Source organism: Symphalangus syndactylus, chromosome 3 (genome assembly GCF_028878055.3).
Source record: "Symphalangus syndactylus isolate Jambi chromosome 3, NHGRI_mSymSyn1-v2.1_pri, whole genome shotgun sequence".
Taxonomy (NCBI): Eukaryota; Metazoa; Chordata; class Mammalia; order Primates; family Hylobatidae; genus Symphalangus; species Symphalangus syndactylus.
The window spans coordinates 104,707,836-104,733,901 of NC_072425.2; the positions used below are offsets into that span (position 1 = coordinate 104,707,836).

At 39.8% G+C, this 26,066-nt stretch overlaps 1 protein-coding gene across 6 annotated transcripts in view; it reads left to right on the forward strand.

Annotated features, from left to right (window-relative positions):
• The window catches only part of SLC25A13 (solute carrier family 25 member 13), a 205,230-nt gene that overhangs the window by 147,191 nt on the left and 31,973 nt on the right, over positions 1-26,066 (forward strand). For all 6 annotated transcript variants that reach the window (XM_055272642.2, XM_055272640.2, XM_063634731.1 and 3 more), the window contains 2 exons: positions 5,842-5,894; positions 7,243-7,323. In XM_055272642.2, coding sequence (XP_055128617.1) covers positions 5,842-5,894; positions 7,243-7,323 — 134 coding nt within the window. The remainder of the gene's footprint in view (positions 1-5,841; positions 5,895-7,242; positions 7,324-26,066) is intronic.

The window sequence follows — 26,066 nt, forward strand, 5'->3', positions numbered from 1 at the left end:
TAAGTTTTTAACTAAAATATTTTATTTCAGCTTAATAACATAGTTGAAATGTGTTGTTTTGTCTGTGCTACTACTTTACCTTGCCCAAAGTATACAGGGCCCCTGGACACTTTCAGACCACATGTGCTGTCACTGCTTGGGGACAGCTGTTCTAAGATAGGCGTAATGTCATGGGCACAGCATGATACTCCTTAGCTAATGGTGGACCGTGAACATGATTCAGGCTGAATTGCCTCTTGCAAACAAAAGAAATCAGGGCTATGTATTGAAAAGATAGGTAGAAAGAAGCATTATGTCTTTTGGAATACATAATGTATGAGGTAAATAGTATCTGGTTCTTTGTACACTTATTCATATAATTACCAAAATAAACCAGTAGATAGTAATTAGCACCCTTGTTTTGCCAACGGGGAACCTAGAATTCAAAGAATAACTACCTAAGATCACTCAGTGTGAAAGATGCACAGACCTAGGATTCTAGCCCAGGTCTGTCCACCTCCAAAGCCCATGCCCTAGGTTGTTCATTTTGCTGCCAGCCCGTTGGAAATAGCCTAAAATCAGTTTAAATTAGGCCAGCAATATTAATGAGTTTCTTTCATAATCCCTTCCAACCCTGAAATTCCAGTTGTATTTCTAACAGGTTCTTAAGAATAGCATGCTAGCCCTCTAGTTGAACACAGTGGGCCCAGGAACCTCTTTTGGGGATGTCCTATGAAGCTTGAGTTGGAGACCCCTGATCTGGGCTTGGTCCCCACACCTCCAGCTCCTTGGTTTGCACAAGGGACTGGATTCAGAGGGGATAGTGTGATTTATATCTCCAACCCATGAAATGTGAAGACAAAATACTACATTAATACTGTACCCTGTAAATCTTTTCTCGCATTAGCAGCCTTCTGGTAGAGTCGAGTTGCCAAGGAAGCATTGCCATATGTGCTGATGGAGCTGAACTAAAAGGAGAAGATTGGAAAACTAACCACACTAATAAATTTCATTTGAGGCAGTTGGAAGATGGACTGCTGTTTTGACAAATTAGAAACAACACACACATCCATTCTCTGTTTCAAATGGTTAAAGTGAATTTCCAAGACCCAACAGAAACATCTTATATTAGAAACCTGATTTTTCTGCTGAGTTACCCAGATGTCAGATATATACGCACTTTGGACTTAAATGTGGTTGCGATGAAGTGCCTCACCTAGACTCCCTGCTTTAGGCATTACTGGGCCATGCTACCTCTCCTCCCTCTGAGGTCAAGGTACAAGGAGGGAGTTTGGAATTCCCACCTCTTTGACTTTTCATTGTTTCATAGATCATGACCTTCTTACAAAGAGCATTTACCCAAGACTAATGTTTTCAAGGCCCACATCTGTAGTGGGCCTCAGATTATAATCCAGTCACCTTCATTTTCCTGTTTAACCAGAGAAGATAGTCACTACAAGAATGGTTCTTATCAACAGCTTCTGTGAGTGCCAGCATCTGGCCTAGGTCTTAGGAATGGATTTGTGCTTTGGTTTTATTCCAAGTTGAAATTAATCTTTTAATATAAGGAAGCTCGGGGCCTCTAATGTATTACTTTAAACTCCTAGTTTCTCTAACTGCCTCAGGTCTCTGCTCTTGCAAACTATCCTTCACCTGCCCCTAGAACTTTTTACTTTTTGAACTTTACTTTTTACCCTAAAAGCCACCCCATGCATCTACAGAATTTGATGCATGCTCCTTCGTGGGCCTGGGAGAGAAGTTGTGCAGCGTACCAGGTAAGATCGCAGGCTGGAGTCAGACAGCCTGGGTTGAACCCCGTTCCCCCATCAAACAGCTGAGCCACCATGGGCAGCTCCCTTAAAGTCGGCCTCAGTTTCTTCTTCAGTTGCTGTGGATAAAACAAAAGCCACTGTCTAAGTAAGGTGTTGTGTGGATTAAATGTGTTCATTCACATAAAACACACAGAGTAGTATGTGGATGTAGCAAGTGCTCCCCAAATATTGGCTGTTGTCATTATCACTACTATTAATAATAGTGTTATTTATTATCTGGTCTTCTGTGATCCAAGCACAGCCTCCAGTGCCCTGACTCCATGCCATGGCCTTAAGATGTTGGTGCCTTTGCACACCAACTGTTTCCTCTGCCTGGGTCACCTTGCCCTCCATTCTGCTCATTGTCTTATCCTTCCAGGGAACCTCTGCTCATCCTTGAAGTCCCAAGGCAAATATCTCCTCTTCTTTGATGTTTTTTCCCCTCCTGCAGGCAGAAGAACTGGTTCTCTCCACTGGGTTCTCATAGTCCTGTGATGCCCCTGGGGTCTGGTATGCAGCACCTGCTGTTGTTAGGTGTTTTGTCCCCCATCTGGCAGGTGGAGACAACTAGCATTCCCTTTCCCTCTAAACTCTGAATTTCTTAAGGGGGAGGCACCAGTCTCCCTGTGTTCATCCCAGTTCCTCTCAGTACCAGGCATTTGGTAAATGTTTGCTGAACAAATAGCTACTTGTTGCCTTCTTTGTAGTCCTAAATACAGGGTTTTCCCTTTTGTTTTTTGCCGTTCACAATGCATTACTAAATTTATGGTGAGAAGGATAAATTTCAGTAGTTTGAAAGGCTGGCTGAAGTGATTGTATCTAACACTGTAGTCATTAGGCTCTGTGGCCTGTTTTTTTATTAGTCGTTTAAAAAGATTGTCACAGGATAGTTATGGAGACAAGAGTTCATCATTTAAATCACAGTGCTTTCAACCCATCCACAATTTTGGTCTACAATTTAATGATGAGAAAAATACATCTAGCAAGTAAATATTTAACTAAACATTTTGGTACTTGACGTGAATACAGGGAGAAAGATGAAAATTTCAAATGTAAAGAGAGTTTAAACAGGTGTATGCCCACATATTACTAGTAGAAATTAATGTTTTATTAGGTAATAACCAAGCCTTCTCTTATTATGGATATCTTATTGAAAGATCAGTGAGTAAGTGTCATGAGTATAGTTTAGGAGAGAATGCCTGCTTTGGATAAGAATGCTTGCTTTGCCCAAATGGTTGCATATTCCCGTTTTTTCTCATATGCTGCCTCAGCTCATTTAGATTCTAAAGAGCACAGCCCCACTCAAGCTAGCAAGAGCTTAGGGGAGCTTTTGATAAACATTCACGCAAGAGAGAAAGAAGGTAGAAATCTCAGGGATCCAAGAGCAGGAGCTGCATTGGAGCCTGGCCTCAGTGGGACCCGAAGGTGATGGGGACGGGCGCTCCCACCTGTGTGCCTTTCATGGGCTATGTGCATTCTCTTTTTAGAGTCTCCATTCCTTTTGCTCCACATTCTCATCTGTCCACCAGTGCACTTCCTCTGCTTATTCATGGTTTCTGCTTCCTTGTGACATTAGCACACACATGGCTTCCAGTTGGCTGCTTTCCTTGCTCCACCCATGACATCTTTTCATCCTGTTGCTTCTGTGCTAACTTGTCCCCTCGTCTCTAAAGACTGTCAGTCATCCTCCTGGGGAAGGCATCGTAATTGGCGAGCTCCATTTTTGGTAGCAGGCTCAGGTTGCTGAACTCTTGATTTGCGAATCTTTCAGGTGTTTTACATTGTCCAGTCAGCTGTGACCCTGGGGATGAAGCAGGCTTAGATATTATAGTTGCTTAGTGAAGGGCTGCAAACTCAGGCCAGGTGAGATGGCTCACACCTGTAATCCCAACATGTTGGAAAGCCTAGGCAGGAGGATTGCTTGAGGCCAGGAATCTGAGACTGGTCTGGGCAACATAATAAGGGCTTGTCTCTTTGTTAAAAATAAAAAATGAGAAAAAACAAAAAGAAGCATTGCAAACTCAAATGCTGATAAGATCTAGGCAGGTTATATAAGTGAACAAATGCAGCTGGGTGTGAGATTCAGATACACATTTGCATATTAACACAGAGTTGAGTGGTGTATAAAGATACAGATTTTTTTAGTAAGATGGCTAAAGCTTCTATCCCAGTCTCACCACTTACCAGCTAGGTAACTTGGAACAAATTACTTTATCTCTCTATGCCTTGGTTTCCTCTCTATAGAGTGGTTATGAAGATTAAATGAGTTAATAAAGTTTGTAACATGGTACCTGGCATGTAATAAACATGATGCACTTTTAAAGAAAATTTTCATTAACATCACCATCCTTATCCTTGTTTAATTCCACAATGAAGGACTTTCTCCCATTTTTCCAAAAACATGAAGCTGTATTCATCTTTTTAGTTTTCCCCCTTTATAAGGCTATGAGCAAAGAAAAAATTTTATCAATTGTGACGGTATCAGTAGAGCAATAAAAATAGAAACTGGAGGCCGGGCGCAGTGGCTCACGCCTGTAATCCCGGCACTTTGGGAGGCCGAGGCAGGCGGATCACGAGGTCAGGAGATGGAGACCATCCTGGCTAACATGGTGAAACCCTATCTCTACTAAAAATACAAAAAATTAGCCGGGCGTGGTGGCGGGTGCCTATAGTCCCAGCTACTCGGGAGGCTGAGGCAGGAGAATGGCATGAACCCAGGAGATGTAGCTGGCAGTGAGCCCAAGATCATGCCACTGCACTGTAGCCTGGGCAAAAGAGACTCTGTCAAAAAAAAAAAAAAAATTCAAAATGGCACTTGTCCTCATTGAGGTACAGGCCTCAAAGCAGGGTGGGCACCACCTTGCATGGTTTCTGTCTGAAGGATGGAGCCTCATGCAATAGAGCAGATGGCTTGGATGTCAGAAAGAGGCCCGGGGTCAGTCAGTTCGGTCAGAACTGAGCCTATGAACTGACTGTTAGGTCAGTGTGTTCATTGATCTTTTTTTTTTTTTTTTTGAGGCAGAGTCTCACTCCATTGCCCGGTCTGGAGTGCAGTGGTGCAATCTCGGCTCACTGCAACCTCCACCTCCTGGGTTCAAGCAATTCTCCTGTCTTGGCCTCCCAACTAGCTGGGACTACAGGTGCCTGCCACCACACCCAGCTAATTTTTGTATTTTTAGTAGAGACAGGGTTTCACCTTGTTGGTCAGGCTGGTCTCGAACTCCTGACCTCAGGGTGATCCACCCTCCTCAGCCTCCCAAAGTGTTGGGATTACAGGCATTAGCCACCGTGCCTGGCCTCATTGATCTTTCTTACTAGGAGGTCAAATTATGTTTGAAACTTTTTGTTACTCAATAAAACACACCTATAGGTTGGATACATACGGCATTCAAGCTAGTGACCTCTCAGGCTGCTCCTTTAGGAAGAGAGTGTGGGCAGGGCTGGTCCCTCAGAAGAGGCTGTGAGTGGACCTTCTTACATAGATAAATTAGAAAATTGTACTTCCAATGAATAATAGTACCATGAACCTCTCTGAAAGTATGACACAGGGTGCAACATGCTCCTACCCTCAGGGTTAGCTTGTTGTGTGTTTTCAAGAAAAAACAATTGTGATTTAAATTTTTTTTCTTTAAGAAGAACAAATGAAAATGATGACATTTTTTAGTTCAGATACATAGCTCCACTAAATGTTCTAACTGCCTTCCCCAAAATTGGTCCTTGATTTAGAAAATCAAATGGTCCACTGATTTAGAAGGCAGAAGGGAAGGAGCAGACTTTGGGGGAATAATGAGATTTCCTATATCACTAATACTGTTGATTTACCCAATGTGCAAACGATCCAGAATGTGAGATGGAATGTACTTGGGCCTGATGCGGCTGTTAGAAGTTAGTACTTAAACATTCCATTTCAAATATTCTCATTAAGGGTAATAGCAGAAAATTGCAGCAGAGATTAAGCAGTTTTTAAGTAGTAATCCCCTCTGTAGAACTGTTGATTTGTTTAGTTAATGCTAATTTATTTAATATACTTCTACTTTTTGTTGATTTTTAGGTCTGTTGCCACAGTTATTGGGAGTTGCCCCAGAGAAGGCCATAAAACTTACAGTAAGTCTTTTGAGTTGGTGCTTCTTATTAAGGGATTTTGTACATACTCAAGAATCTAGCAGGTATTCTTATAGGAAACAGCAGGTTTGTTTGCTCAGAGGTGCTAGCTAATTTGAAAGCAGGGGAACTCACCACACACATTTTTTCATTATTCCCCATTTAGCAGTGGACATCCAAAAATGTGATAATAAACTTGAGAACTTTTGGTAGTTGCTGCCATCATTGTTGTCATCACAGCAGTAGCAGCTAAATTCCCTTCAGTATCTACCATATTAGGCACATGACATATATTACCTTTTACTGGTTTAATCTCAAGCAAAGCATGATCCACAGTTTACGGATAAGGAAACTGAGGCCTATCGGGCTTAAGTAGCCAACCTGTGTTCACACAAATCATGAGTGGGAGAACTAGAATTTAAAATCAGACTTGTCTGACTCCAGAGCATGTCTTTCTATTGCATCTGCTGTTTTTATAGGATTCATGGTTAGGGTGTGTTCTATAAAGCCAAATGTGCAGGGATCTGGGTTCTAGTTGAAGTTGATCCTTTATCAGATTATTTGCCCAGTGCCTGGCTCACATTTGACAGATGGTTGATATTCAGTTTAAGCGTTTGTGGAATATACAAATATTTGCATCACTAAGGCCATAAAGCCCCAGAAAGTAAAACTCTAGCTTTAGGTTGGGCTCTGTAGCTTTGGAGCCTGAAATTCTTCTTTTACCCTTTTATTATGTGACCTTGAGATAGCTAATCTTCTCTGGCCTATGTCTGCCAAAAAGATATGACTGTTTCTTAAAATTTCTTGTAGTATATACCATTTTGAGAATATTATATTAATTAATTAATGTAATTTATGTTCTTTGAGAATCCTTGAGGAATTTTTAGATACTGAATTTCTTCTAAGCTGAAAAAGTCTGCTCAGCCAAACTTATCTCCATGATGAGTACTGTTTTAGATTAATTCTTGTTAGAAGACTTGAAAGTGATTTTTAATCAAGCCTTATAAAACAGTTTTAAGTTGTAAGATATATGTTTTTATTTTGTCATTATTGTCAGTGTGTCTCCCTTCTTAAGCTATTCTAATTGCAGAACATATTTTTGGCTTTCATTTATCATTTAACTTTTCTCCTGAAACATCAGTGATGCATACATATTTTTCATTTTTTAAAACTGTATTATACTATTAAGAGTACTTCTCAAACTATTTTAAGATCTGTTAATTTGTGCAATTTATGATTACTCCAATAGACTGATAGAAAAAAATAGCATATATTGACAGATGCATATTTATAAGTGTTTAATGACTTTCTTTATGTTTTTCATCAGCTTCTATAAATATTTTTCTTCAAGGTGAACGATTTTGTGAGGGATAAATTTATGCACAAAGATGGTTCGGTCCCACTTGCAGCAGAAATTCTTGCTGGAGGCTGCGTAAGTACCTTTTGAAGATCTCTACATTGAAAAGACTTGTTTCACATATATATCACTACCATGGTCAACAGGTGTGGACTAAGGCTTCTGTTTAACCACAGATCCTGCACAAGGGCAGAGTCTACTAGGGCACCTCGGCTTTTCCTAGACAGGTGAACCATTCCAGAGGTGGAAGGGTAAATGTTTCTGATCTTACTGCTTGCTAAGTCATGCCTGTTAAATTCGTCATTGCTTATGGTTTGTTCTGCAACAGAAGTCATTTGTGGCAGAAGTGTTTGGCCTTTGAAAAATCTTTGCTAACCTTTTCTAAAGTTAATTTTTAGTACATTCTTTCCTCATGGCACCCTCTGCTGGGTCAGGCACTAAAACTTGTAGTTTGAAGTCAGCAACCATAGCTCTCTGCTTGGCTTTGCGTTGCAAGTGGCAGCAGCTGTTCAAGCTTCCACTGCTTTTGGGAGAACAATGCTAGGAAATAACTGGCTGAGTGTGCTCTGCATTGTCAAAAATGCTTGGAATGATTGTTTCCTTATATGGATGAACAACCTGCATCTTGTTCTGAAGCTCAGCAAAACATTGTGTCTCATTTTATCTCATGTACTGGTTTGTTCATGTGAATGTAAATACTTTAAGTAAATTAAACTCTTATACAAAGACTAGTGTTATTTAAAGATAAGATTGGTTAAATAACAGGCTTTGATCACTCAGGCAATACAATATTGGTATTTTTTTTTATCTGAACCTATTTCTTATAAAAAAGATTAAGTCACTTTTTTAAATTGGCTTACTCTGGGCAGGAAGTAGTATTCCTGAAGTAATTTTTTTTCTTGAAGAGCCTTGAGTTTAGACGTTGGGCAATATTTGTGTGGAAAGGGCTTATTGTCCTATCTAATGTTGAACGATGGTTTCTTAAATGTAGCAGGACCTAAGAAGTCCTAGCTCCTGGTATTCTTTAGAGATGGATGGAATTTGGCTACTGCCTGACTCTCTGTTTGATCACTGACCTGTCGGAGATGGCCAGGCAGGATCCCCTTGTTCTGTAACTTTAGGAGCGTTCAGGATGGAAAAAAGGAGCCTTTAATGTCCTAAATAAAAAGGGCACACAATAATAATCAAAGAGAATTTTAGAAGTTGCTCTTCTCCATAAGTACTCTCCATTTAAAACAACTCTATAGTTTCCATTTGAGTAGGCAGGTTTTCTAATTTTTGAATAGGTATATCCATAGGCTGTGCCTAGCCTAGTCCTTCAGGTTGTTGCAGGGCCCAGGATATAGCACGGCTTTTTGGTAGGTCAGGTGGGGTTGTTGTTTTTTTAAGTTACATTTTAAACTTTCTGAAAAGTTATGATTATAGATTTCTGTAAGAATTAAAATGTAAAATTAATTATGTGATACTACTCAAGATGTTGGCAATCATCATGGCATGGTGCCCAGAGGTTTATTTTCTTTTTAATGAAAGCATTTTGCCTGCACATACCTCTAGGTGCCAGGGAGATTGGTTGTGGCACGTATTTTCTAGGTGCCATCTGTAGGTGGTCTTGTTTTTGCATATGCGGCCGCCCATTTCAAACACAAAGCACATTGGCATCAGAAGTGGTGCCTAGTTATGTAAAGAGATGTAGCCCTTTTCAAACCTGATCTAAACACAGGCTTAAAATTGGAGCCACTTAGGCTTTACAGCTACTTAAAATATCTGTGAAATGAGGTTTGCCATCCTTCATCTCAAAGAGGTAGACAGTGGTCCTTAGCTTTTCAAGTCTTCTCCCTTGCCTTTTCCCCCCTCCAGTCACTACTTTAAGAAGTAGGAGTTTATTTTCAGGTAAGCAATCCTGTAGGTAGCAGACAACCCAGGTCCCTTTAGATCTCTGAGTAGATGAATGGATGGTTCCATCATTTTCTGTGTGTGCGCACATGCTTTTTTTTTTTTTTTTTCTTTAGACAGAGTTTCGCTCTGCCACCAGGCTGGAGTGCAGAGTGGCGTGATCTTGGCTCTTGGCTCACTGCAGCCTCCACCTCCCGGGTTCAAGTGATTCTTCTGCCTCAGCCTCCCGAGTAGCTGGGACTACAGGCACACACCACCATGCTCAGCTAACTTTTTTGCATTTTTAGTAGAGACTGGGTTTCACCATGTTGGCCAGGATGGTCTCAATCTCCTGACCTTGTGATCCGCCTGCCTTAGCCTCCCAAAATGCTGGGATTACAGGCATGGGGCCACCCCGCCCAGCCATGCATTTTTTAAGTAACAGCAGCATCTTTCTTTGCAGGCTTTGTCAAAGTTTTCTCTATAATTGGAGTCAGTCACACACCTTAGAGGGTTGTTCTGAGTTCTACAGCCTCATCTGTCCTATTGGGAATACAAAGGGTTTTGTAAGGTTGTGTCACATGAGTGGTTCCTCATCTTAGTTCATCCAAGCATTGCTAGGTGTTGACTTTTAAGTCCCTGGGGAGCTCACCTTGCTTCATTATTACTGAGAATTAGTTCACATGGCTGACTTTTGCACTTGTAACCAAAGCTGCTCATTTCTTTGAACAAGGCTTGTTCTGTTTTATGATCTGTTTTCTGCAAAAATGAGGAAAGTATGTAGGGAGATCTTTGTCTCATAACTTCATAGTGTTTAGTTAAACAGCCTGTTTTATCGTATATATATTTTTTAGAATGAAAGTGTTAGTAAATTTGGAGGGGAAAAATGATTGTCACTAAAAAGGAATAAAGTTTATCCCATTTCTTATTTATTATTTTTGGTATAATAATGCCTATAACTGAAGAGATTAAAAAATAATCTTCAGCTTCATTGATATATGTAAAAGGGCTAACTTTTATATCTAACTTTATTTTTAAACTCATTTTTTGCATTTGAGATTAGTTTTAGTTTAGAGCACTGTTAAAAAATTGACTTCAGTTTTCTGAGCATTTTTATAGATTCACACTTTAACAGTAGTGATACATTCAGCATGTTTTAAGACAAAACTCGATGCTGAGACTGGGGTTTACAAACTCTAAATCTGAAAGAATTCTTTGTGGTTTGTGTTTTCTCCATAAATTGGGTTTCTGCATTCTAAATTAGGCTTGTAGTTGTGGGAGTTCTGATGGAGACCTGGACCTTCAGTCTTCCCTGCATGAGGTATTTATATATGTATACCTTCTGGTTTTTTTCCATCTTTTCCCTTCTTAGATAAAAAACTTGGCGCCTTTAGAGGGATGTGATTGAGTATCTGTGTTAGTGACCGTGGAAACTCTCAGTCAGTGTGTCAGAAGACAGAGGTTCTGTTACCACTAGCCACTTCCAATTAGGTTCCCAATGATTCTGAAAATTGATATATTACCTCTGAATATATTGTTTTTATTGCTTTTTTGCTGTTACTTTAAGAAAAAATAATGTATGTAATGCAGTATGATCTGTAGGCTGCAGTGCTTCATTCAACAAAGTAAGTGTATGACTTTTATATATCTAATGTAATATGCATCTAGGTTGAAATCTTGAGGAGCCTGGGATCTTTAGCTTTTGATCCTTTGATCTTTAAAAAAAAAGTCACCAGGTAAGGAATACAAGTGGTGCAATGACTAGTTTCAAGGAAGGAATATAAATATGATGATTAATTTATTTGGCATGAAAATAAATCTAACATTACCAAGAAAGAAAGTCATAAAACTATGAACATCTGTCTTACAAAGCCATATTTAGTAAAAACTCTTTATATACCAATAGAAAGTAATAGTATTGTGTAGTAATTTTTGGAAAGACAAATTAACATGTTTTAAACTACGGTCCTTTAATAATGGGTCCAGGGTATTTTTTCATTGTGATGCACACATGTGTGTGCATGAGTGTGCATGTTGTAAATATAATTGGTGTTTATAGAAGTTTATATTCATTTTGAGTGGATTTTGAGTTGGAAAAACAATTTATATGCTTGTGTCACTGGTGCTAAAAGGGACTGGTGAGAGTAAAACTGTTGGGAAAACATGGAATGAAGAGTAATCTTAATTATACTCCCCTATAAATAAGTAGGACCCTAATGCTGTTTCCTGCCTGATTCCTACCATAATGGTGGTTCCCATATGCATGATGTTTTTATGCCAGTTTGTCCAGCCACATATCAAATACTGTTTTTAAGGCAAGTGCCACCTGACACTGGTGTTTTTCATTCTAAGCATGTCTCTCTACTTTTTATTACCTGTGAATATCCTAAGCAGTATAAATGTTTGTTTTTGAATGCTTCATCCTAACCCAGTGCTCTAGGAACAACTCATATGATTCCCAGATTGATGCCTTTGCATTTTTTCCCATTAGTGCAACTCATGTGCTTTGCTTATCAGAAAATAATAGTAAATGGGAGTATTACATTCAAAGTGTTGGAATGTGGCAGATACTGCGTATGTCTGTTACAGTTGTGTGGGTTTCTAGATGGACTTATGGTTGGAACAGTGTATTCATTTAACCAAGTTTTTGGTTACTTGGGGTTTCTCCATAGACAGCAGTCATTTCTTCAGTCTTATGATTTAAACTTATACATGATACTTAGTTTAAAAATGTTAACCCTCCCCACTGCCAGCATACACTCCTTATCTACCTGTCAGCCTGCCTTCCCGTCATCCCCCCCTTCTTCTCCTGCTGCCATGGTTCTTACCACCTTCAAACATTCTGTATAACTTACTTATTTTTCATGATTTTTGTTTATTTTCTGTCCCCTTCACGGTAGAGTACAAGTTCTGCAAGGGCAGGGATCTTTTTATTCATTGATGCATCCTGGGGACTGCAGGCATTGCATGGTAACCTGTAGACTCTTTGTAAATATTGGTTAAATGAAAGAATTTTAAAGCTAAAATCACTCAAAAGTGATCTTGTCAATCTTCACAGCCAATCAACGACAGATCTGATAATGGACTCATTTATATCTTTTCTTTAATGTTAGTCAAACCCCTTCCCATCATTAACAATAAAACTTATCACCTTTCTCTCCAAGCCATACTTAATGATAATTCCCAAATCACCAAGAATAGAAAGCATAGAGATGGAGATCATTTTACAAAGTGAAAGTGTTCCTTTTAAAACCTTGCCATTCTAATTTTTTAGAATTGCCAACAGGGATGATGCTTCTTTTTTGTGTGTGTGTGTGTATGTGTAAAGTTAATCCTTTTGAAAATCATAGCCATTTGTAGTAAAAATAATCACATCTAACAAGAGGCAGTCCAGTTTACTGGAAAGAACATGGGCTTTTAGTCAGTTTGGGGTCCCAAGGCCTTCACCTGCCAGATGTGAATCAAGGATTAGACAACTCAGTTGACTTCTCTGAGTTGCAGTTTTCTTGTCTATAAAATTTAGATAGCAACTTTCTCTTTCAGTTATCTATTGCTGTATAACAAACCCCTCCAAAACTTAGTGGTTTAAAACAATAATCTGTTCTTTTTCATTAATGCTGCCTCCTTCCCATGGTTTCTGTCTCTTTCCCATGGTTTCAGCTGGAGTAGTGAGGCAGCTAGAAGGTCCAAAATGTCCTCACACAAATGGCAATCAGCTTGGAGCTCAGCTGGAGCCATGGCTGGGGGGACAGGTTCTCCACATGGCATATCTGCGTGAGCTTCCTCACACTATAGTGTCAGACTTAAGAAGGTGAGTTCTGAGAGCAGAATAAGAAGCCAAGAAAAATCTCAGGCCCAGTTTTTGAGGTTATGCAACATTAATTTAGCCCCAATGTGTTTGTTAAAACAGGTTATAGGCCAGCCAGATTCAGTGCCAGGGAAAATAATCTACCTCTGAATGGGAGACGTGGCAGTGATGTTGCAGCCATCTTTAATGCACCACAGTTACCTTGCCTGATTGTGGGAAAAATTAGATAATATGTATGAAAGAATTAAATCATAAGTGCTAGTCTTCCTCCTCTTCTAGTGTCTACTTTTTAACTTCATATATATATATATATGTATATATATATATATATATAGAGAGAGAGAGAGAGAGAGAGAGGATTTTGTGAAAATGAATGTTTTAGTTTGGCTTTTTGGGTGGAGGGGAATGGAATAGGTGTATTGGAGTTTGGATATGGCTGTTGAGGACCTCAGCTACCTCAGGCGCTCCTGAAATCTCTGGTCTTCTTTGTGAACCTGCTTATTTGTCATTTCTCTGCTGATTGATTTCCTCTGCTGGGTAGCATAGCATCTTTTTTCTAGAAATGACTTTAATTTCATTCTGTGTCCACAGTGCATGCCAATCCCAGTTCTAAGGCTTTACTCCTAACAGGAATGATCTCAGTGTTTCTCCATCATTGAGGAGGAGAGGTGTTCTGATTATTGCTGCATAACAAATAATCTGAAAATTTAGTGGCTTCAAACAGATATTTATTATTATTCTCACTTGTGGTTCTGTGGATTGACGGGGCTCAGCCTGGGAGGGTTTGTACTTGGGATCCTTATATGGTTATGGGCTAGTGGCAGCTGGGGCCAGACTCATCTGAAGGGTCAACCGGGATAGATATCCAAGGTGGCTCACTCTTGTAACTGAACAGCTGGGGCTGTGCTCCAGAGCACCTGCTTGACTTCTCTGTGTAGCTTGGTCTTTTCAAACATTGACAGTTTGATTCTTAGAGGGAGCCTCCCAAGAGCAGGCATCTTAAGAGTCCTGGGCAGAAACAAGACTTCTTATGACCTGACCTTGAAGGTCACTGCCAGTGCATTCTGTTGGTCAGACAAGCCAGTTAGGCTGGTGCAGATTCAACAGGAGAGAAATTAGACTCTACATCGTAATAGGAATAATAGCAAAGGATGTTTCAACTACCACTGGAGGATTCAGTAAGCCGTGTTGTGGGCTGGGAACATCTTCATTGCCCTTCACCTTGTGAAGGTTTCATAGCCCATCTCATGCCTTCTCTGAGGGTCTGTTGCTGATCCTAGAACCCATTCATTCTCTAGATTGCTTCTGGTAGCAGGGGGCAGAAAATCACCAAAGTTGGAGATAATCAAATGAAGGTTTACTTTAAGGGTACCCATTAAATGAAATTGAAGGCTCTTGAGAATGGAGGCAGCATTAGGAACTGGCTACTCTCTCCATTTTCTCTACTTGGCCTTTGTCTCTCTCACAGTGACTTTGCATCCCTCTGCATATCTTTTGACTCTTCTAATCCATAACTTCTTCTCTTCCTGAAGAATTAGTGTTGACTTTCTCAAGAATTCCCTTCATGTTCTTGCCAGCCACCTAGCCTTTCTCTGCAGTAGGAGACAGCCTCTTTTCATCCCTTGCCCCAGCCCCAGCTAATTAGCTCAAGTTGTTCAGTTTTGTTTTGTTTTTCATTTAATTATTGAGAGAGGAAATCTGGTTGGCAAACCTCATCTTTGTGTGCCAGGCCATACATATGGCAGCCTTGAGTCATGGCGCCACCCAGATATTAATGACTTTGCTTAACATTTCCATTTGTTTCAACTATCTATAAGTGTCTTCAAACCTTTCTTGTACTGTTTTGTTTTTAGCTCTGAATTCTGTAAGTTTGCCCTGAATACTATTGTATATACTTTGGTCATAAAATATACTCAAAGTCACCATTCCTTATGATTGAACTTGAAACCCCTGAAGACTTCATACTCAATCATATCAAACCAGGAAGAAAATTTCCTCATATAATGAATACATATACTCTGACAATCAGAGCTAGTGAGACAGATTGCCTGAAGTGGATTTAAGTCTTACTTCGCGATCTTTTTCTTCCCAGGATTTCCTGTGGATACGTAGCCTCATAGTGTGGTTTTCTTAAGGTAGAATTTTTATTTCACTATGCAAATCTCTGCACATATCTTACCTATAAATGTAAGATGATGTGAGGCTTAATCATTAGGTTGAATTTTTATGAAGTCACTCTTGTGTGACATGTGAATTAATCAAGATACATTATGCATTATAGTGATGCTATAGCAATAATGTTAATTTTTTAATGCTTGTATATAGCCTTTTGTAGTTCAGTGAAAATTTAGTGATTATATTGTTTTCAAATGTTATTATTGTTATTATTTGAAATATTCCCTGGGAGAACTTTTTGCATACTCTCCCAAAATGTAAGACCATATCAAACATTTTCTTGATTTGTACTTAACACTTTATCCCTGCCTTCCATCTCCTCTTGACTTGGAGGGTTGGAGACTGTATCTGGTATTATATGACCTGCTGTCTTTGTCAACCATGGTCACTGCTTTGCCACTTGAGGAGATCTTCCTTCATAACTTCGTGCTGACAACTAATTGCATCTCACAGACCTTGAATAAATGGCTGAACTGAGACATCTATAAATATGGATGACAGGGCCTATGTCACACTGTTATAGCTGTGTGTCTAGCATTGTGTCTGACATATGGAAGAAACTGAAAAAAAAATCTGTTGAATGAATAAATGCTTGACTACAAGGTATTGGTCATAGATTTGGAAAGGAAGGGTAGTGACTCTGTATACCATGTTACTATTAATTTAGAGACTGATGGCCAGCAAAGAGGAATTAACTCCAAAAATTGGTGGGATAGTAGGGGTGCAGGAATTGAGGGAATAGCTGTAACCATGGCTAGGTGTCTACATATCCAGGATATTTCACAAGAAAGTATTCCATGATCACCCTGTAATAGAACCAACCTTTATAAGGCTCCTATTTATTTTATTTGACTTCATTTCTAAGAATGACAAATAAATAATCCCCAAATATATTCAGAATCTTAAGAACAGGATGAAGATAAACAACTTGGAGCATTTGGTATAGCTTATTTATTATGGCTTGTATTTTAAGTAGAAGAGACTTTGTTGAATGACTAACATGAAATTATGTCAGAGTCATGAAGTTGGGCAATGTGTTTTAATTTACTCCATCCACTGCTGTTTGCTGAATATCTCTTTTATCTGTGAGCTCTACATACAATAATAATAGTTGTGCTACATACAAATTATTTTCATGTCTCTGTTTAACATTGAGTTAGTAAGAAAGTAAATGGAAAATATGTTGAACCTTAGATTCCTTTACAAGTCTTTATTTTCTGATTTATTCAAATGTCAAACACTGTCATCACTTGTGTATTCATCTTAATGAAACAGAAATCACTAGACATTTATTACTATATGTCTTGTTTGTAATTACAATTTTGTTTGTGTCCAGATAATCATAGAAAAGAGGAGCTTTAAAAAAGGAGGAGCCAATTAATAGCCAAAAAAAAAAAAAAGTGCTAACCTCATGGCACTATCTAAATTTGCAGATTTCTGAAAAGCCAAGAGGCAGCTCCATCGGTGTTCTCAAAAAGTCCTCTAGGCAATGGGACTAAGGCATTGGTCTTGAATAGAGTTTCGCTGCTTGCCTACTCCAATGAGAGGTTCTTTCTCCAGATGATTTCAACTTGGACTGAGGGCAAAAATAAAAGAAATATCTGATGGTACTAAGGGCTTATGGGTGCTATAGATTGAATGTTTATTTTCCCCACAATTGCTATGTTTAAACCTAACTCCCAGTGTGATGCTATTAGAAGAGTGGGACCTTTGGGGGTGATTGGGTCATGAGGGTGGAGCCTACAAGTTGAGATTAGTGCCCTTATAAAAGGGATCTCAGAGAGGTCCCCACTCCTTCCTCCATGTGAGGACACAGTGAGAAGACAACATCTGTGAGCCAGGAAGCAGCGCTCACCAGATTCCAACTGTGCCGGCACTGTGATCTCAGATTTCGAACCTCCAGAACTCTGAGAAATGAATTTATGTTGTTTATAAGCCACGTAGTCTGTGATACTTTGTTATAGAAACCCGAACAGACTAAGACAGTTAAGGATAGCCTCCCTGGCTAAGGGCTGCCTCCAGTGGCTCAGAAATGTCATCTTATTAGGGGAAAGTCCAACTCTCGTGCTAGACACTGGGCCAGCCAGATATTTCCTTTCTGTTTTTCTCCCTTTACCCTCTCTGGGAAAGTCTCAGAGTTGTTTGACTCAACACAGTTCAAATATTGGGCCATCTTTCTGGATTTCTAGTAAATAGGGAGGAGTTTGTTATGATAGGAAAATCTGAAGAAAGACTGGGTCATAGCTTTCATACAGTTAAGGTACTTTAGACATTGAAGGTCTGTAAATCATTAAACTATTCTGGTAGTAGTAGTCAGAATACACATGTATAACAGGCAGACCCCAAATGTTAACATATTTGACAGGCCTGTAACTTAATTGCTTTTTAATGTCAGTCAAATGGATTCCACTTTGGTTTCTTGGCCAGGCTTCTATGGGCCCATTAAAACCCCATGAAGCTGAAAACATGAAACTTAATATTTGTAAAACATGTAAACAGAATAGCCTTTTTCTGCCTCACCATGTGGTTAAGAAATTAGGACTAGGATATTTTCAGTTTGGTATCTTTCTCAGAATCCAATTAGAGTAAGAATCTATTTTATTATCTTTTCAATATTGTTAATAATCTAGTAACAGATTTTTCACTTAAGAGTTTTATTTTCATACCAAATCAAAAGAAAAAATATTCTGTATTGCTTTATGTTTAGAGATGTGCATTTAGTCAGACAGTCTAACTTAGTGTATTCGTTTGGTAGGACTGCCGTAACAAAATGCCTCATACTACAGAGTGGGAGGCTTAAACAACAGAGACTGGAAGTCCAAGGTTAAGGTGTTGGCAGTTTTGGTTTCTTCTGAGGCCTCTCTTCTTTTCTTGCAGGTGGCCGCCTTCTCACTGTGTCCTCACATGGTCATCCCTCAGTCCATGTGTTGTCTGTGTCTTAATCTCTAATTATAAGGACACCAGTCATATTGGATTAGGGCCCATCCATTTGACTTCATTTCTTCTTAATTACCTCTTAAAAGGCCGTAAGTCTAAATCCAGTCACATTCTGAGGTCCTGAGAGTTAGGACTTCAGTATGCAAATTTTGGAGAGATGCAATTCAGCCCTAATGCTAGGGTTTAAGAAAAGGTCTTTCTTTCAGTTTGTGAGGACTCAAGTTTCTGATTGCAGGAGGGTGATGATGTATCTTGTGAAGGCAGTGGGCCCAACACACTTCCCTTCAGAGCTGGACAGGGTGAGTGGCCTCCCAACCTCATGCCACCTCATCTTTGCTAGCTTCTTTGTGAGGTTGCTGAATGCCATCTTCAGCACTTGCGAACAGTTGTGGACAGCACTTGACTGCAGTTGGGCAATGTGTTTTAATTTACTCCATCCACTGCTATTTGCTGAATATCTCTATCTGTGAGCTCTACATACAATAATAATAGTTGTACTACATACAAATTATTTTCATGTCTGTTTAACATTGAGTTAGTAAGAAAGTAAATGGAAAATATGTTGAACCTTAGATTCCTTTACAAGTCTTTATTTTCTGATTTATTCAAATGTCAAACACTGTCATCACTTGTGTATTCATCTTAATGAAACATAAATCACTAGACATTTATTACTATATGTCTTGTTTGTAATTATAATTTTGTTTGTGTCCAGATAATCAAAATAATGTATTTGGGTTTAAGTAAAAGTCTATTCTATAACTTTATATTAATCTATTTTTGACACATGTAAGCACACATTTTAGAATGTCAGTGTGCAATTAGATATTCTTAGCACATGTCATTTGTGAAAAGCACTTTAAATCTAAGTACATTCAATTGAGCATAATTAAAATATCAAGATACATATTCTTCATATACATTTTGCCACTTAATTTTTTAAGTAGCTATAAGTATCTACCATGTGAATTCAAATTAAAGGAGGGTGATTAAATTACAGTTATATTTAATGCTTTTAGTTTAAAATATAGTTGAAATTGTGCTATATTAAAAAATATACTGCCATGTTTTCTGTGGACAGCAGACTGATGATGGGTTTAATTTTTTTTAATGCAAGACAATATTCTCTGAACATTCTCAAGACTGTTGACTAGAATGACTGGGGGTTGGGAGGCATAAGAAGGCTTGTATTTTTATCTAATGAGTTCTTTTCACTTGACTCCTGAAGTCTCAAGAAAATGTTCAGGAATACTATCCCATTTAATAAAGAAGCATTGGAGAAAGCCTTGTTTTGTTGATACAGATGAAAGGAAATGGATCATGGGGAAATACGAACTGGAGCTCCTGAACCCTTATCCTTTAGATAATGTATTTAGGCTACTGATATTTCCTATCATTGTGAAAATGAGCAGACAGCCTTGGTGAGTCAGTTTTAAGGCACATGTAACTGTTAAACCTACTTGTCCACAACTGTTGTACCTAAAGTATATTATCATTTTAGTGAAGGCCATTGTTCTTGGAGTACTTAGAGAAAATGGGGCTGTACATTAGAACTCTGGATTATGTTGCCTTTCTAAAATATTTGATTTCTTAAAATTCTGTTTGTTTGTTTGTTTGTTTTCCGAGATAGAGTCTTGTTCTGTCGCCCAGACCGGAGTGCAGTGGTGTAATCTTGGCTCACTGTAACCTCAGCCTCCTAGGTTCAAGCAATTCTCCTGCCTCAGCCTCCCAAGTGGCTAAGACTACAGGCACGCACCACCACGCCCAGCTAATTTTTGTATTTTTAGTAGAGAGATGATTTTGCCATGTTGGCCAGGCTGATCTCCATTTCCTGACCTCAAGTGATCTGCCTGCCTCAGCCTCCCAAAGTGCTGGGATTACAGGCGTGAGCCACCGCACCCAGCCCTTAAAATTCTGTTTTTAAAAAATAAATAGCTATATCACTTCCCTATGCCAAACCAGAAGTGTCAACAATGAAGTCATTATGTAACATGGCAAGAGGGATTCGGGTGGCAAAACCATAAGGAGGAGGAGAAGAAATCAAGCTTATAGATGCATGTAGACACTGAGTGAAAGATGCAGTGATAGGAACCACAGTTTGGTTTCTTTGCAGACTAGCCCATTTCAGAGAAGAGGGTATTAGAAGAAAAAACCTATAATTTTACTTTGAGCTGTGAAGACCATTTCACGTGAAAAAAAAAAAAAAAAAAACCAGATCATTTGGAAATAATGATGCTTTATATCAGTAGAACGCTGTGCGTTTGAGAAGCTTGGTGCTTGGACTTCATGCTGACATGGTTGTAGTCACAGTCCTATTGCCCTTTCTGGTTGCTCTCAGCACTCCTGGATGCAAAGGTGAATTTATGAAGATCATGGACTTCTGATACGAATTACAGCAGCCAAAACTGTCATATGGAAATGTGAACTTAAGATTATATTGGCAGATAGGTGAAGCACCCATTGCTCCTATCTTGAGACGACCATGCTATATTTAGACAAAATCAGTATAATTATTTTGTAAGCCTATTTGAATAAAATTAAAACTGTCACTAGTTATATATCTTTGAGCCTAAAATATTTCTCATGGCTGGGCATGGTGTATCATGCCTGTAATCCCAGCACTTTGGTGGGCCAAGGCAGGTGGATCACTTGAGGTCAGGAATTTGAAAACAGCCTGGCCAACATGGTGAAACACTGCCTGTACTAAAAATACAAAAATTTGGGAGGCTGAGGCGGGCGGGTCACGAGGTTAGGAGATCGAGACCATCCTGGCTAACACGGTGAAACCCCATCTCTACTAAAAACACAAAAAATTAGCCAGATGTGGTGGCGGGTGCCTATAATCCCAGCTACTCGGGAGGCTGAGGCAGGAGAATGGTGTGAACCTGGGAGGCAGAGCTTGCGGTGAGCCAAGATCATGCCACTGCACTCCAGCCAGGGTGACAGACGGAGATTCTGTCTCAAAAAAATTGGCTGGGTGTGGTGGCGAGCACCTGTAATCCCAGGTACTTGGGAGGTTGAGGCACGAGAATCTCTTGAACCTGGGAGGCGAAGGTTACAGTGAGCTGAGTTTGCACTACTGCACTCCAGCCTGGGCGACAGAACGAGACTGTGTCTCCAAAATAAATAAATAAATAAAATATTCCTCAAGGATTCAGATTTGGGGATTTTACTGTCCAGTAGCCTAGCTTTCTCATTATTGATTAATCTACGAAGAAAAATTTGATATATCTGATGAAAATCAGTTATATTGTACCTAGAAAAACATCTCTTCCATATTACTTGATGTATTTTAATGTCACTGAATCCATTGGTTAATCTTTACCTCTTAGAAGCTCTTAAAGTCACAGGAATTCTAGTTCATATGATCAGATTAACCAAAAATTCAGGCAGCTACTCTGTTCAAACAGGAAAGTAAAAACTGAAAATGAATTGTTTTATTGAATCTGCTTTTTCACAACAGACAACTAGGCATAATGGTTCTGAGCGTGGGTTAGAAATTGGGCAAGTCTGGGTTCACATTCTTTTACTACCTTGAAGAGAAGTCCCTTGCTTACATCTCATCTCTAGAAAGACGGGAATAATATAGCTTGTGTCAGCATGATTGGGGGAATGAAGGAGTTGATGTCTGTGAAGAGTTTAGCACAGTGCCTCCTACATCAGAAATGCTTGACACATGTCTGGCTCTTCTTCTCTAGGAAGGAGAGGAGGGGAGAAGAGAGAGTTTGCAGGGCCATAGTTATTCAAATAGTTATAGCTATCTCTTCTTTCTGGTCACACTGGTGGGTAATTTGTTCTTGAAAAGTGTCTCAAGATGACTGCTCCCACTTAGTAGCTGGAAAATCACATCCTTCCGGAAAGGGATCTAGAGGACAGACATGTGTGAAGTGTACATTGTTAGAGGGCTGACTGGAAATAATCAGTGCAGAGATCACTGTGGGCAGAGCCACAGCCTTCAGATCCCATAAAGGGCAGAATGATAGGAATAATCTACTGCATAGGAAAGCCAAAGAAAGGAAGGAGGACGAAAAGCACTCTGGAGAGGAAAGAATAATTGGGGTCCACTACTGGGATATCTTTCCCTCTGCTGGAAGATCCTTCATACATAATGAATCACAGTTTGGAAATGGAGCCTTTGAAAAAAAATCCTTGCACAACTGGTAAGAGAGAAGTCTCATACCAGCCACTGAATTTTTGCAGCAATTTGGGCCTCCCTCCACAAGTGTACTTTCAGACTCAAATTCCTCTAGCATCCAGGACCTCTTGATTAACTGTGTACTCTTGATAAAGAGAAAAAGATGAGACCTCTGGGAAGCAAGAATTGGTTGAAGCTGGGCCCGGTACAGTGGCTCACACCTGTCACCCCAGCACTTTGGGAGGCCAAGGTGGGTGGATCACTTGAGGCCAGGAGTTTGAGACCAGCCTGAGCAACATGGTGAAAACTCTCTCTACTAAAAATACAAAAAAACTAGCCAGGTGTGGTGGCGCACACCTGTAATCTCAGCTACTCAGGAGGCTGAGGCACGAGAATCTCTTGAACCCAGGAGGTGGAGGTTACATTGAGCCAAGATAGTGCCACTGCACTCCAGCCTGGGTGACAGAGAGAGACTCTGTCTAAAAAAAAAAAAAAAAAAAAAAATTTGATGCTGAAATGCATCAAAACCAGCCTGCTCGTCATCCTCTTTTAAAAGAAAAATATGAGTAAACCATAGCATTACTCATTAGGATGTTACCAGATATACGAGTTGGTCCGAGGGACTCCTAGCTACAAGTAGAAGGGGTCCACTCTACCATTGACTATGTGCAAAGTAGCACTTTTTATCTACCTTTTTAAGATACTCGGCCAGATGCAGTGGCTCACACCTGTAATCCCAGCACTCTGGGGGGCTGAGGCAGGCAGATCACCTGAGGTCAGGAGTTCAAGACCAGCCTGGCCAACATAGTGAAACCACGTCTCTACTAAAAATACAAAAATTAGCCAGACGTCATGGCATGCACCTGTAGTCCCAGCTACTTGGGAGGCTGAGGCCTGAGAATTGCTTGAACCCAGGAGACAGAGGTTGCAGTGAGCCAAGATCACATCACTACACTCCAGCCTGGGTAAGAGAGTGAGACTCTGTCTTAAAAAAAAAAAAAAAAAAAAAAAAAAAAAAAAGATACTCAGTGATTCTGTGACTCTGCATATTTGGATCTTTCCATTTATCTAGTCTTCTGCTAAACTTTAAAAATTTCTGACACTTTATAAATGTGTGTAAATGTGTACTGATATAAGATCCTCTACACGATTTTTTATTCAGAATATTCCTGTCTTCCAACATCTTCAGGAAACCCTGTTGGGGTTTTGTTTAGGAGGATTGCTTTGAATTTAGATTAACTTAGGAAAAAGTTATAATATTTGACTGTTATAATCATTTTTAGGAAAATTTGCATTTTAAATTTATAGCCCAAGTGACGTATTTGCAACATTGAATCTAATGATACTTACTTCTCTTACATTCAAATGTTTATGTGCCTTTAAAAAATACATTTTTTCTTCATTTTTGATCCTATACATTTCATGTTAAGTTATTCTTTATTAATGCCACTTGTAAAAGAATAAAAATATGTAAGATTTCTTTTGGTGTACCAGTTCCATTGTTCTCCTCTAATAAAGATACATAATGTTTTTGAATGTCAGGTCCCCTTTTGAAAAATGCTACAAAAAATTTGTTCACACTGGTGCTAGCATTCAATACTAATAGAGTGGGCAATAAAATGTTCCTCAGTTCCTGATAATAGCCTGGGTGAGAGTCCATGTGGCACTGAACTTAGTAATTTATCTTCTACAGTCGTGGGTGCACACAGTAACTCTTAATAGAGAACCCGCTCTGGTGCTGCCTGCAGCTCTGGCTCCCCTGCGACCAGGTGCAGGTATGCAGCCCAGTGCAGATGTGCAGCCCTCAGCCCTGTTTAAACACATGGCCACCTGCTGTACTTTCTAACCTGTTTTGAGTTGAGGAACAGAATGCGTGAGCCTATGAACTCACCTCTGTGGTCATCAGCTGCTTCATCTTCTCTTCTGTGTTACAGATCACAGTAACTTAGTCATAACTTCCTATGGAGAGCCAGAATATTATTTTACTATTGATTCCGAAGGGGTCTTTTGTTGCTGATGTGGTTTATGCATCAGAACTTTAGTTGTTCTTGTGCCAAATTCAATTCTGTTTGATTTTTTTTAATCTTCAAAGCATAAATAGTAAAGACAAGTATGATTTGTCAGTTTGTGCTCTGTAACAAATTTATTCCCCAACTCTGTATGTCACTAAAGCAAATCGAAACTCTTCATGTTCTACCTTTCACTCCTCCATTCAGAACTTGTACTGTTATGCATAAGCATAGCATAATTATCCCTAGTAGTTTTATCTTTTCACTCTTTCCCCTAGATATTTTCTCCTTAATTACCCTAAATGAATTGTCATTGTTTCTTTTTTTTTTTTTTCCCCCTCCCCCCACCCCACAACAGTCCCCGGAGCGTGATGTTCCCCTTCCTGTGTCCATGAGTTCTCATTGTTCAATTCCCACCTATGAGTGAGAACATGCGGTGTTTGGTTTTTTGTCCTTGCGATAGTTTACTGATTGCTCTCGTAAACTACTGTCATTTTCTCACTTTCCCTTCCCCTGTAAGTAGACTGCACAGCTCTCTCATTCCCCAGCATCCTCCTTCCAATCCTAGGTCACCCCATGTGCTGGACTTTGCCTCCCTGTGTCAGTAGACGTTGTTGGTCCTTTCGCCTTCTCACTTCTGGAAGCCCTGTTCTTAATTCTTGTGCCTGGATTGCTGTACCACCAGTGTACAGCAGAGGTTTTTCATCACTTCATGGTCTCTCACCACTTTCCATTTTTCTTCTTCATCCTCCCACCTTATCTAAGCCTCTGCCTTCAGTTATGTATGTGGGCTGATGCCCTCATCTGTGTCTCTCATCCCTCTTAACTCACCCTTCCACTGCCTTCTAAATGTGTCATTCGTCTTTCCAACACTTTGTTCCTATTACGCAGATGCAAAAACTTGGATCCTTTCTTTGAGCTTACCCACTCTTTTTGCCCTATATTCAGCAGCCAAACCCTGTTGGTCTCTGTTGCATCCATTACCCAGCCACCTCTACTCAGTATAGATATGATTGTTCTAATTCTGGCCTTTTATCACTCACCTAGTCGGCTAACACCCTAATTGTGATCCCTGCCTCAGGCTCTGCCTCCCTGATGAGCCCTCTCCCCTCTGCTGCTTAGGCATCTTCCCAAGGCATAGATAATGCTCAGACTTCTACAGCTCCTAAGCTGTGTTTACCAGCTCTCCTGCTGCTACATAGTAGCACAGACCATCTCCAAAATGCAGCCTGTTCTTCTAGGCAGCATCCTGGACCTTCCCTGAGTTGGCTCCAGCAATCTTATTTTCAGCCACCTTCTTTCATACCCCTTCTCCATGCCATCTAGAGCAAAAGGCTGCCATGATAAGAACTGTAAGTGTGCCGCTGGCATCCAGCCACTCAAGCTTGGAATCCAAGCTTCACCTTCCTAGCTACATGGCTCCAAGCATGTTAAATAGCCTCCTTTACTTTTTGTAGCCTCAGTTTCTTCACTGAAACCAGGATTTTATTCATTTATTTATTTTTATTGAGACAGAGTCTTGCTTTGTCACCCAGGCTGGAGTGCGATGGCACAATCTTGGTTCACTGCAACCTCCGCTGCCCGAGATCAAGTGATTCTCCTGCCTCAGCCTCTTGAGTAGCTGGGATTACAGGCACCTGCCACCATGTCTGCCTAATTTTTTTGTATTTTTAGTAGAAATGGGTTTTAGCCATGTTGGCCAGCCTGGTCTCAAACTCCTGACCTCAGGTGATCCACCTGCCTTGACCTCCCAAAGTGCCGGGATTACAGGCGTGAGCCACTGAACCTGACCTATTATTTATCTTATTACTTACCTTATAATATTATGAAGACCAAAAAACAATTTTTTTTTTTTTTTGAGACAGAATCTCACTCTGTCGCT